Source organism: Lithobates pipiens, unplaced genomic scaffold (assembly GCF_037356315.1).
Source record: "Lithobates pipiens isolate NorthernLeopardFrog02 unplaced genomic scaffold, aLitPip1_a1.2 Scaffold_18, whole genome shotgun sequence".
In the NCBI taxonomy this organism is placed as follows: domain Eukaryota; kingdom Metazoa; phylum Chordata; class Amphibia; order Anura; family Ranidae; genus Lithobates; species Lithobates pipiens.
The window spans coordinates 635,991,056-636,003,728 of NW_027507758.1; the positions used below are offsets into that span (position 1 = coordinate 635,991,056).

General features: G+C 43.1%; 1 protein-coding gene across 1 annotated transcript in view; it reads right to left on the minus strand.

Moving 5' to 3' along the window:
• Window positions 1-2,099: 2,099 nt before the first annotated feature.
• LOC143986893 (uncharacterized) overlaps window positions 2,100-12,673 on the minus strand; it is a 74,014-nt gene continuing 63,440 nt past the window's right edge. The window contains 1 exon segment of the mRNA XM_077485299.1: window positions 2,100-3,480. Within this exon segment, the coding sequence (XP_077341425.1) occupies window positions 2,327-3,480 (1,154 nt within the window). The 3' untranslated portion in view covers window positions 2,100-2,326.

The window sequence follows — 12,673 nt, forward strand, 5'->3', positions numbered from 1 at the left end:
AAAAACATTTTTTTTTCAAAATTTTCGGTATTTTTTTATTTGTTTAGCAAAAAATAAAAACCGTAGAGGTGATCAAATACCACTAAAAGAAAGCTCTATTTGTGGGAAAAAAATGATAAAAATCTCATTTGGGTACAGTGTAGCATGACCGCGCAATTGTCATTCAAAGTGCGACAGCACTGAAAGCATAAAATTGGTCTGGGCAGGAAGGTGTTTAAGTGCCCGGTATTGAAGTGGTTAACAACCAGTAACCCCCCCCCCCCCCCCCCGTCATGTCTGTCCTCTTCCTCCATAGTCACTGTGATGTCTTTTATCTCCAGCAGATGATGATACACATATATAGCATGGAAACACAGATTAAACCCTTCAGGGAGGATCAGTTGATGATGAATATATTTTGCTTCCAAATCTGGCCATACATGGTTCAGCTTTTTCATTCAGCCAGGGGGCTGAGTGACTAAAACGGAAGTGATTCCCCCATCCACACATTGGAGCGGGATGGGGGAATCCTCCCCGCTGCACTATTGTATTCTGACAATGGGGGGCGCTCCTCCGCTCTCAGAATACACAGATCAGTGATGAAGATATTGGCTGCAGCCGCTGATGGAGTGACTTTTATCTGGCAGTGACCACACATGGATGGAAATGTGACTGATCCCTGCTGAACCAGCTGAATTTCCATGTCTCTATGGTCACCTTCTCCATACATAGGCGAAGGTGCATTTTTGTGCCCCCCACCCCCACTATCCTTCCACCACCCTGAGCTCAGACAGCAGCTCTGCCGGGAGGTTGGGACTAAGCCAGGGGTGCCCTACCTTTTGAAGAGCAAGGGCCACCTAAGCGACTTGGTAACTGGCCGCAGGCCGCAATGAGCATAGCGGGTGCATGCCAGGCAATGAGTGTAGCGGGTGCATGCCAGCCCACTCTATTTCCTTTTTTTTTTCCCGGGTTGGATTGAAGGTAGGCGTTTGTAAACGGACACAAGTTCATTTACATCTGCTACTCTTTAGAGGTGAACGGAGGGTCCAATTGGGTCGGACTGACCGTGTGAAAGGGGCCTATGGCTCAGTGCAGGTAACCCTCACACTGCTCTGCACCTGCGGGTCAGTTTGAAAGCAGCCCAGTAACCACTGCAGAACAGATATGCCCATACCATATATACACTGTGATTTTAGTAATAAACGTACTATTAATAACAGTATTCTATTCCATCACAGAGCAGGAGGTTGCCGGCCACATCAGAGGGCTCCGTGGGCCACATGTGGCTCCCGGGCCACTGGTTGGGCACCCATGGACTAAGCCCTTTCATCAGTTTCCACAGAGTCCCTGTTTATACTGTAATGGGGAACTTTGATGAAAAGGGGCAACACTGGCAACTCTGATGTAAGGGGGCCCTGGTGACAAAGCTCACTTTATATCAGAGTTCCTCTTTACACTAGAGTTTGCAGAACCACAATAAAGAGCAATGTGACAGATACCAAGAATAATGAATGTACATTCCAAAGTGCTAGTGCAATAAATAATATGCATAAAACATACATTTCATATAAAAAGTCCAATAAAATTGTGGCGTGATAAACTTGTATGGATGCACTGCAAGCTGTTCGCACCGACCTCAGTGTCAGATCACCAAGACAGAGCACATACCATCTGCTTACCAGAAAAATGTAATTCATAAACTTATGAGGTCATGTGTGCTTGCCATCTGCCGGATATTTGCAGCCACTTCACTCAAAAAGCAACAATGCAGGTACGATGGCTTTCTCCCAAAACTGGTCTTTCGCCCCTCCGTCCCAGTCCCTGGACTGGCTGTGAAATGTACGCTGCCCATCAGTAATATTACACACTTACTACTGCATGTAGTACCGCCACACTAGTATCCCTTATTATACCTGTAAAATGAAAAGTCTCGGTTGACTTGAACACCCCCCATAGCACAATACTGTATTATGACCACTAGATGGAGCCAAGGAAATCAGTGTATAAAATAAAATAAATCCAATATTCATCAAGGCTGGACGAATGCTGCTCACATTCATTCAACTAAACAGAACTCGAGGTGATTGTGAAAGCTTACACCACAAAATGTACTCAGCCAATGGTAATGACTCCATTTTTATTTTTATACTGCTATCAATGGCCAACACGGTACAACACTTCATCCGTGTCTTTGGTGATCTCTGATCTCCTTATCAACTGTTTCTTCCATGATGAAGATCAGCCATGGAGTATATCTGAGGTGTATATCAGGGTGTGCTTCTTCCCCACATGAGAACTGTGATGTCCAGCAACATTCATATAGAAGACATTTCCCGCACTCAAGGCACTAATACACTTCGAGGGTTGTGTGGGATCCCCGATGTACAGGAAGACAGGACTTCAGAGGGGAACAATTGCCTCACTTAGGACAGGAATATGGCTTCTGCCCCATGTGCAATCTCTGATGTTTGGAAAGACTGGACTTCCGTGAAAAACATTTCCCGCAATCAGGACAGGAATACGGCAGCTTCTTGTTTGTGTGAGATCTCTGATGTCTGTAAACATGGGACATCACTGAAAAACATTTCCCGCACTCAGGACAGGAATATGGCTTTTCCCCCGTGTGAGATCTCTGATGTTTGTAAAGATCAGACTTCTGTGAAAAACATTTCCCACACTCAGGACAGGAATACGGCTTCTCACCTGTGTGAGATCTCTGATGTTTGTAAAGACTGGATGTTTCTGAAAAACATTTCCCGCATTCAGAACAGCAATATGGTTTTTCCCCTGTGTGAAATCTCTGATGTTTGTAAAGATCAGACTTCTTTGAAAAACATTTCCCGCACTCAGAACAGGAATACGGTTTCTCTCCCGTGTGAGATCTCTGATGTGTGTAAAGATCAGACTTCTGTGAAAAACATTTCCCGCACTCAGGACAGGAATATGGCTTCTTCCCTGTGTGGTAGCTCTGATGTGTGAAAAGATTGGACTTCCTTAAAAAACATTTCCCACACTCAGGACAGGAATAAGGCTTCTCCCCTGTGTGTAATGTCTGATGTGTGTGAAGACTGGACTTCACTGAAAAACATTTCCCACATTCAGGACAGGAATATGGCTTCTCCCCCGTGTGAGATCTCTGATGTGTGTAAAGATTGGACTTATTTGAAAAACATTTCCCACACTCAGAACAGGCATATGGCTTCCCCCCTGTGTGAGATCTCTGATGTTTTACAAGTTCCGAATTTTCTACAAAACACTTCCCGCACTCGGTACAGGAAAACCTCTTATCTGTTGGAAGGACGGCACCGTCCCTCACAGTCTGAGGTTCCTCAGGATAAGAGGAATACGATGGTCCATCTACACTGTGTGGTGCCGGATGGACATTTGAGGTAGCCGGGTTTTCTCCTGGACTATACTGTGTGATGTCCTCATCTTCTACTTTACAGTCTGGAGACAAAGTGAGACAATCCTCTGAGGTTTTCCTCATCTCCCGTCCATCTACTAAAATAGAAATACAAAGATTATTACTAGACAGGAGCTGATTGGTTCCCCTAAACCAGGACTCCGCCCACATCAGGCAGCTTTGTCTCTGAGGATCTTACAATTCCCCCCTCAAGGTAACTAGTAAATGGGTCCTCTGATCTCCTACCAGATCATTTCTTTATTCATGGACCTTAGTCAGAGAGTGAGGAAACAACGAGAACTGTCTTTTATAGGAGTGACAGTGATGAGGGGATTATAGGACGAGTGTCCCCTCCCCCTCTATCACTCATTGCCATCTTCCCAACACAAGAAGTCCTGCACTTCCTTATTTAGTTCATGATTTAGTCATGAATAACAGCGGGGCTGAGCCCCACCAGAGGTCAGAGAGTGAGGATGGGGGGAGAATAACCAAGATGAAGACTGGACTGATCCTGAAGACCCCCATCATTGGGTTATTGACTCCTCCCTCATTATCACTCTGTTTAAGGTTCCAAAGTTTGAGGATGTTATCACATTATTATCAACATGTAAAAGTCTGTCCTCCAATCAAATCATCAGATATAAAATGTCCAGGTGGTAGAAAACTAGAGTTAGACTTACCGGTAACAGAAATATATAGTATATAGCATTCACTAACCAATTGTCCCATATATACTATATTGACAGCGCTAAAAACAACAAAATAATAACTTTAAGAGGGTGATAATTATGTGATTACAAAGCAAACCACAGAAATGTCCTTAAAAAATCCCACGCATATGAGGATGAGATTTCAGGTGTCACATTCACACGTTGGAAAACCAGAAAGGAAAATCCATCTCCAAGATAAAACCACCAGTGCGTAAAGAGCTTGACAGCCGGTGACACCCCTTAAGGTAATACACTCACCAGAACATTGAGGGTTAACAGGCACTTCGTTACGAATAATTAAAATTTCACTGGTCTGTGGAATCTTCTTGTCTCATCAATAATCAACAGGTTCACAGTCTCAGATTCCTTAATCTCCCAACGGTAAAAGATTTCCTGGTTTTTATACTTCACTTACAGCAGCAGGTTCACATAAGGGAACAACAAAAAATAGATTCCATAGTGCAAACTGCTTTATTGATTAAAAAGCTACTCAACCATTATCAAATGCACCAAAAACCTCTAGTAATATTCCTAAGGTGACTGAGGTAGTTGTACCAAAAAAATATAATTTTTTGAGTAAGAAACCCCAGAAAAACCAGGCACACAAACAGTCCAATGTTTTGGGGAAAAATAAGGGATATAAGGAAACTCACCCGGTATATAACCAACAAGAGGCATACCAGGTTGATACACACAACCGTTTTGCTCCTTTATCGAGATCATCCTCACCCCGCAATATTCAGATGCCCCCTTTTTTAGGGAGAGGCGGGAGAGGACATTGGAGGGGGAGACCAAGAAGTGGACGTCCATGGAGAAGTCGACCCTTTTATCCTCCAACCACGCAGAACAGTCAGGATTGGAAACAGCCCCAGGATTGGGGAATACCATACAGTCCGATCAGGCAACTAAAAACCATCGTAAAAGAGGGTGTAGAGCCGGCAAACGCCTCAAACAAAAAAAGACGCGGGGAGACGGAATGACAGGTATTTATAATTTGACCCAAGCAATTCTATCCCAGAAAGAAAAGAACATCTTAAATGCAGGTTTAAAACGTTCGGTACGCCAACCTTTGAACAAATTTAACGTCTATATTGACGTACAGAAATATGTACGGAAGATTAACATTAAGAAATATATGCTTTCAAATAGCAGTATGATAAAGAACAGTATGAACAAGGGAACAATAGGCATTAATAGTGATCTTCGTAATAAGTCATTGTTTAATCCACCATTACCTTCTAATCATCAAGTGGAGGTTTTTAAGCAAGCAGTTCTGAGGGACCTGAATGACCTTCCATTAAAGAAAAATCCTTGTCCTAAATATATTAAAGAGGGGATTAGAGCCCTAGAGGAAAGAAAGGATGTAATCGTTTGGCCAGCAGACAAAGGGGGGGGGGGGGTGTAGTGCTGCTTGATAAGCAGTTTTACCACACTCAAGACCCTACGAAATCATACCGGGACGATCTGGCTAACCTGGTGGATTCTGGGTATTATATGCGGGTTTTGGCAAAAAAGGAACAACTGTTCTTGTTACCCAGTTATAATAGAATTCCCAATATCTATACGTTACCTAAGATCCATAAAAGTCAGACAGAACCCCCGGCCAGGCCAATAGTTAATGGAATAAATTCAGTGACTGCGAGGATTGGACAAAATTTAGACCACTTCTTACAGATGAGTGTGGTGACTACTCGTGCCTATTTGAAGGACACCACTAGTTTCCTAAAGTTGTTAAGGGAGGTGGAGTTTCCTGAGGACGCTGAAATTTTTCTAGTAACGGCAGATGTGTCGTCTCTCTATACGATTATACAACATGAGGATGCCCTGTTGGCTCTCAACTGGGCATTCTCTCAGAGAGACGACCTGCCTTACAGCCAAAATAAGTTTTTGGGAATGGCTTTAGAATTTTGCCTTTCGCACAACTACTTTTGGTATGATGGTAAATTCTATAACCAAAGGAAAGGAGTCGCGATGGGTTCAAAGTTTGCGCCAAGTTTGGCTAATTTATTCATGAGTCAATGGGAGGATATACGCATCTTTGCGAACCGGAGATGTGAATTACTCTTTTACCAGAGGTATATAGATGATTTGTTCTTTATTTGGCAGGGCACAGAAGAATCTTTGAAATGTTTTTCCGATGGTCTGAACAACAATAATAATAACATAAAATTTGATTTCAGTTGGAGTAAAAAGTCAATCCATTTTTTGGATGTAATGGTAATGATAGAGGCGACTAACTTGTCCACAAAAGTGTTTTTCAAGCCAACGGATAGAAATAGTTTTATTCCTATTCATAGTGGACATCATCCGCTTTGGCTACGTGGGATACCGAAGGGACAGTTTCTCCGCGTTAGAAGAAACTGCACCTCTGATGATGATTATTTGGTACAGGCATCCCAGGTCAGGGTTAAATTTGTGGAAAAAGGATACTCGTTTGAGATTCTGGATCAGGAATTACATCAGGTGCTTCAGGTATCTCAGGAGCAATGTTTACAACCAAAAGAAAGGATAATGGGGAGTACTCATGAATGGGGTTTTATCAGCACCCTACATGGTCAATACAAAGAGGTAGAGGGGATTATCCAGAAACACTGGAGCATCCTTAAATTAGATAGGACGCTCAGGGAGGTAATTCCTGAGAATCCTAGGTTTATATATAGGCGCAATTTCTCTTTTGGGGATAAAATTGTTAAAAAGGTTTTAGATCCTCCCTCTAGGCCTCTTATGTTTTGGGACAGAGCTGGCTTTTTTGCCTGCCGAAGGTGTAGGGCCTGTAAATCGGTACATAACCATATGCGGGGGATTGACCAGTTCACTTCTACTGGGAATGGACAAAATTTTAAAATTGATCAATTTATCACGTGTGTAACTACACATGTGGTATATGTTCTTCAGTGCCCATGTGGGCTGATGTATGTAGGACGAACGAAAAGAAAGCTATGTACTAGGGTGGCAGAACATATTTACAATATCTCTATTGGTTATAGAGATCACAGTGTTTCTCTGCATTTTAGACTAAAACATGACAAGGACCCAACAGGCCTTAAATTTTGGGGTATAGATAAGGTTGTTCCTAATTGGAGGGGCAGTAATTTAGTTCGTGCTATATCAAAACGTGAAACTGAGTGGATTTTTCGTACTAACACTTTGAGTCCCCACGGCTTAAACATAGAGGTGGATGTTAACTGTTTCATCAGTGACTACTGATGTCTAATTTTAATACACTGAAGAAGTGTTGAGTCGGTTTTTAGTTTAGCATATTTTAGAATATTTTAGGAGCAGTATATTTATTTCTTTTTATGAGAACAAATTGCGTGAATACAACATGTATGTATATAAATGTGTATGGGTTTTGTTCTCCTTTTGGATACGCATACTGTGATCATTTTAGGTATTTAGAGCACAGTAGACCAGTCTGTTCCTACATTTTATCTCAAGGGCATTTTGATTAATGTTTATTATTTATTTCCTGTTTACGTGCATATTTATTTTTATTTTTATATTTTTTTAATTTTTCTTTATTTACTTCTTCTTTATTTTTTCTTTATTTTTATTTTAATTTTTCATTATTATTTTCATTTCATTTTCACTTTTTATTTTATTTTTCATTTTATTTTTATTTTTTAATTTTATTTAATTTTATTTATATTTCATTCTATTGATTTCTTTATATTTTTTATTTTTGTTTTCATTTTTATTTTGTATTTTTTATTTTATTTTTCTCATATATTTTTCTGTTAGGACAGAGAAGATCTGCGAGATTAGATATTTTATTGTGATAACGTGCAGGTGTATCATGATTAATAGTATTTTATGTATGAATACACTTTATTGTGGGTATATACTTTTTGTGGTGTATACACATTCGGAATGTATGTGATTTTAACACATTAAATTTTTTTTTATCCACCAAAGTGGAATATCTGCAATATATTGAGTACCTATGTTTCATATTGGATATGGGATATTCGGTGACCCAATGATATAACTCATGAGAAGGGAATGTTCTTTTGGGTTAATGGGTATCAAGACTCGTTGGCATAGTGACGGCTTGCACGGCGGGGTCTAAATATTTTTCGCATTGAGTACAATCGAGGGAGCTGGATGGGCCGGACGGAGGAGTGTCCATGAGCCGGCTCTCCGCCCCTCTGTATATTTGAGCTGCGCTGCTTGGCCACGCCCACAGACGAAGACGTAATGACGAAACACGTATGGGTGTGACCAAGCAGCTATTCGTCATCACAGAGCGGTCGTTTTGAATGCTCACCCGGGACCCGCCGTGGAAGCTGAGCCTGTATTCGATCTAAGACGCTCGGAACTGCGGTGAGGCAAATCCGGTCGTTCTGGTAGTGACATCTTTTGTGAATGATTTTATAAGATTATGTACGTATGATTTGTATGCGCATGAGCTTTTTAATCAATAAAGCAGTTTGCACTATGGAATCTATTTTTTGTTGTTCCCTTATGTGAACCTGCTGCTGTAAGTGAAGTATAAAAACCAGGAAATCTTTTACCGTTGGGAGATTAAGGAATCTGAGACTGTGAACCTGTTGATTACTGATGAGACAAGAAGATTCCACAGACCAGTGAAATTTTAATTATTCGTAACGAAGTGCCTGTTAACCCTCAATGTTCTGGTGAGTGTATTACCTTAAGGGGTGTCACCGGCTGTCAAGCTCTTTACGCACTGGTGGTTTTATCTTGGAGATGGATTTTCCTTTCTGGTTTTCCAATGTGTGAATGTGACACCTGAAATCTCATCCTCATATGCGTGGGATTTTTTAAGGACATTTCTGTGGTTTGCTTTGTAATCACAGGATTATCACCCTCTTAAAGTTATTATTTTGTTGTTTTTAGCGCTGTCAATATAGTATATATGGGACAATTGGTTAGTGAATGCTATATACTATATATTTCTGTGATTGATTTTCTGTATGATAGCAGCTTGTATTTGGTATTATTTTTTGACTTACCTCTGTGAGCGCTGGGATCAGTGGGGAATATTCTCAATATTTTGCGTTTTGGGTGTTTTCCAGTGATATTAGTACTTGTAGACTTACCGGTAACTCTGTTTCTAGGGCCGCGTACACACGCGGGGACTGTTCGCTCAACTTTGTCCGCTGAACAGTGTTTCGGCGGACAGTCCGCTCGTGTGTGGGCTTTCAGCGGACAGTTTCAGCGGACAGTCTGCTGAACAAAGTTTTTCGGAAATTCCGAAAAACTGTCCGCTGAAACTTTGTTTCAGCGAACAGTCCCCTCGTGTGTAGGCTTGTTCGTCAAACTAAGTTCCGCGCATGCTCAGAAAGGATTTACACGCCGAAGTTTGCATTGCAGTGTATAGGACGTCGTTTTCTAGTCCCGTCGTACGTGCCGTTCACGTCATCGTGCAACGGTTTCAGCGGACTGTTCGTTCGTCGTGTGTGGGCAAGTCCGTCCATGCTAATTTTGAGCGGACTGTCCGCTGAAACTGTTTGACGGACAAAGTTGAGCGAACAGTCCCCGCGTGTGTACGTGGCCTAGGAGTCGTCCAGGACAGCACTAGAGAGATAGGCTCCACCTCCAGAGGCAGGAAACACAATCCAGATCTTTAAAGGGCGGTCTCCATCCCTTCCCCTTCAGTCTTGTAACCGAGAACTTCCCCGGAACAGCTTCTGTAACAACAAAAACACTTGCCCGACATTATAACAGCATATAGGGAGGGAATTCATGCTATCCTGGACGACTTCTAGAAACAGAGTTACCGATAAGTCTAACTCTCGTTTTCTCTAGTCGTCTGTCCAGGACAGCACTAGAGAGGATCAATGAGAACTTACCAGATTAGGGGGGGGGGGGGGGGACTACCGCTTGAAGAACCTTTCTCCCAAACGCCTGGTCTTGCTCTGAGATAAGGTCCAATCTGTAATGCTTCATGAAAGTTGAGTAGTTTGACCAAGTTGCTGCTGGACAAATTTGTTCTGGTGTCGCTCCAGCTCGCTCTGCCCAAGAGGTTGATAGTGCCCGTGTGGAGTGAGCCATGGGGGAATAAGGACATTCCATTTTCATCACTTTGTAGGCTTCTACAATAGCTTGTTTGATCCACCTTGCAATTGTATTCTTTGAAGCTTGTGACCCCAATTTTTTACCCGCATGTAAAATAAATAATGCATTTGATTTTCTAATGCTTTTCAACATCTCCAGATACTGTAAGACACAGGCTCTCACATCCAGTTGGTGAAACTCTACCTCCTTAGGATTAGTGGGAGACCCACAGATCGAATGGTAAAACCATTTTCCTGTGTTCTGTGGAATTTTGTCACTACTTTGGGTAAAAACCCAGGGTCCGTGCGCAACACCAGCCTGTCCTCAAAAACGGCTCTTTCACCAAAAGTGCCCGAAGCTCGCTAATGTGTCTAGCTGTGGAAATAGCCACTAGGAACACTGTTTTGAGCGTGATCCATTTCAAGGAAAGCTCTTCTTCCTGTGACCTTTTTACCCATCCCTGTAAAACAATTGACAGGTCCCATTTGGGTAAAATTTTGAAAGGAACAGGTTTAATTCTGGTCAACCCCTTAAAGAACCTGCTAACTAGCAGGTCTGACGCCAGAGGTTGCTCCAAAAAAAAAAAACAGACAGGGCCGCAAATTGTACCTTTAAAGTTACTAATGGCCAGTCCCTTATCCGCACCGTCTTGTAAAAACTCCAAGACTGCCGGGATACTTACAGACCCCTTTTTAGTGTCTAACCATGAACAAAAAACCTTCCAAAACTTAACATAAATTGCTTGGGTTACCTTCTTTCTACTAGAAAGGAGTGTTCTAATCACCCTATCCGAGAACCCCTTAGACTTCAAGAGGCTCTCTTCAGACGCCAGGCCGATAACTTCAGGATCTGTATTTCTGGCAACAGAACTGGGCCCTGGGACAGCAGATCCTCCCTCTCAGGCAGCATGAGGGGAGGCTCGTCTGTCAGGCCTAGCAGCATTGAGAACCACTGTCTCTTCGGCCAATACGGAACCACCAGTATTAATGTGGTCCGTTCTTGCAAAAATTTCCTTAGGACTAGCGTAGCAAGTGCAAAACGCCCAGCTTTGTGCAAAAGAGTCTATCCCTTTTGCCCCTGCCTTCCTCTCTAGGGAGAATTACACTGGGACCTGGGTGTTCGTTTTCCTGGCGAACAAGTCCACCTCCGGGAGACCCCATTTCTGCACTAACAGCTAGAAGATTTCCCTGTTCACGGACCATTCTGATTCGTACACCTGGTGTCGACTCAGAAAATATGCCAGGTGGTTTCCACCCCCTTCAGATGGACCGCTGAAACAGACTCTAGATTTACCTTGGCCCAGTACAGGATCGTACTCGTTAGCCTGATCAAGGACGGGCATCTCGTTCCTCCCTGTTTGTTTAGGTAGGAAACCACCACCATGCTGTCTGAGAGGACCTGTACATGGTGGTCCTTCAGATCCCCGGCAAACGCCCTTAATGCTACCCAGATTGCCTGCAACTCTCTCCAATTGGCTGACCTCTGGGACTGTGCCTTCCCCCAGCGCCCTTGGGCTAATTTCGACCCCAAATGGGCCTCCCAGCCCCAATCACTGGCATCCGTAGTGATGCGGACAGACACTGGAGGAGACCACCATAGACCCCGTACTCGGTTCTCCTCTTTCCTCCACCACCACAGAGACCTTCTGGTCTTTGAGGATAGTTGGATAATCCTGTCCAGGGATTCTTGTGCTCCGTCCCAGCTGCTCAGGATGTTGGCCTGAAGGCACCTGCAATGGGCCCTTGCCCAAGGAACTGCAGGGATTGTTGCCACTAACAGGCCCAATCCCGACATAGCTGAGCAGAGGGAAATTGCCCGATTGTTCTGCAAAAAGGTTACTGTCGCCTTCACCTTTTCTACTTTTTCCTCTGTGAGGAAGACTTTCTGTGACAGCGAGTCTACCAGGAAACCCAGATACTGTATGGCCTGTGTTGGTGTCAAGTGCGACTTTTCTTTGTTTATTAACCATCCCAGTCTTTTTAGACAAGAGATGGCTACCCTCAGATCTCCCTGCAGTTGGAGCTTTGAGGGGGCGAAGTATAAAAGGTTGTCCAAGTATGGTATGAACGCAACCCCTTTCAGTCTCAGGGGAGCCAATGCTTCCGCCAGAACCTTGGTAAATATCCTGGGGGAAGAAGATAGACCGAATGGCAGGGCCCTAAACTGGAAGTATCGGATCTGCCTTCCCCACTGAATTGCTATTCTCAAATATTTTTGAGAGTTTTCGTGAATGGGGATGTGTAGGTACTCGTCCCTCAGATCTAGGGAAGCCATGAAACAATTTGGAGGGAGTATTGCTCACACTGTAAAAATTGTTTCCATCCTGGAATTTTTGTACATTACCCACTTGTTTAGTAACTTTAGATTCAAAATTAACCAGAATTTGCCTGACGGTTTCTTCACTACAAACTCATGCGAGTAGAAACCGTGGTTTATTTCCTGTGACGGAACTGGCACTAGAACCCTCTGGTCTATTAGATCGCCAATTTGCGACAGCAAGGCCGTCACTTTCTGAGGATCCTGGGAAGGCTTGGTCAGACACATCCTTGTAGGTGGGATGTGT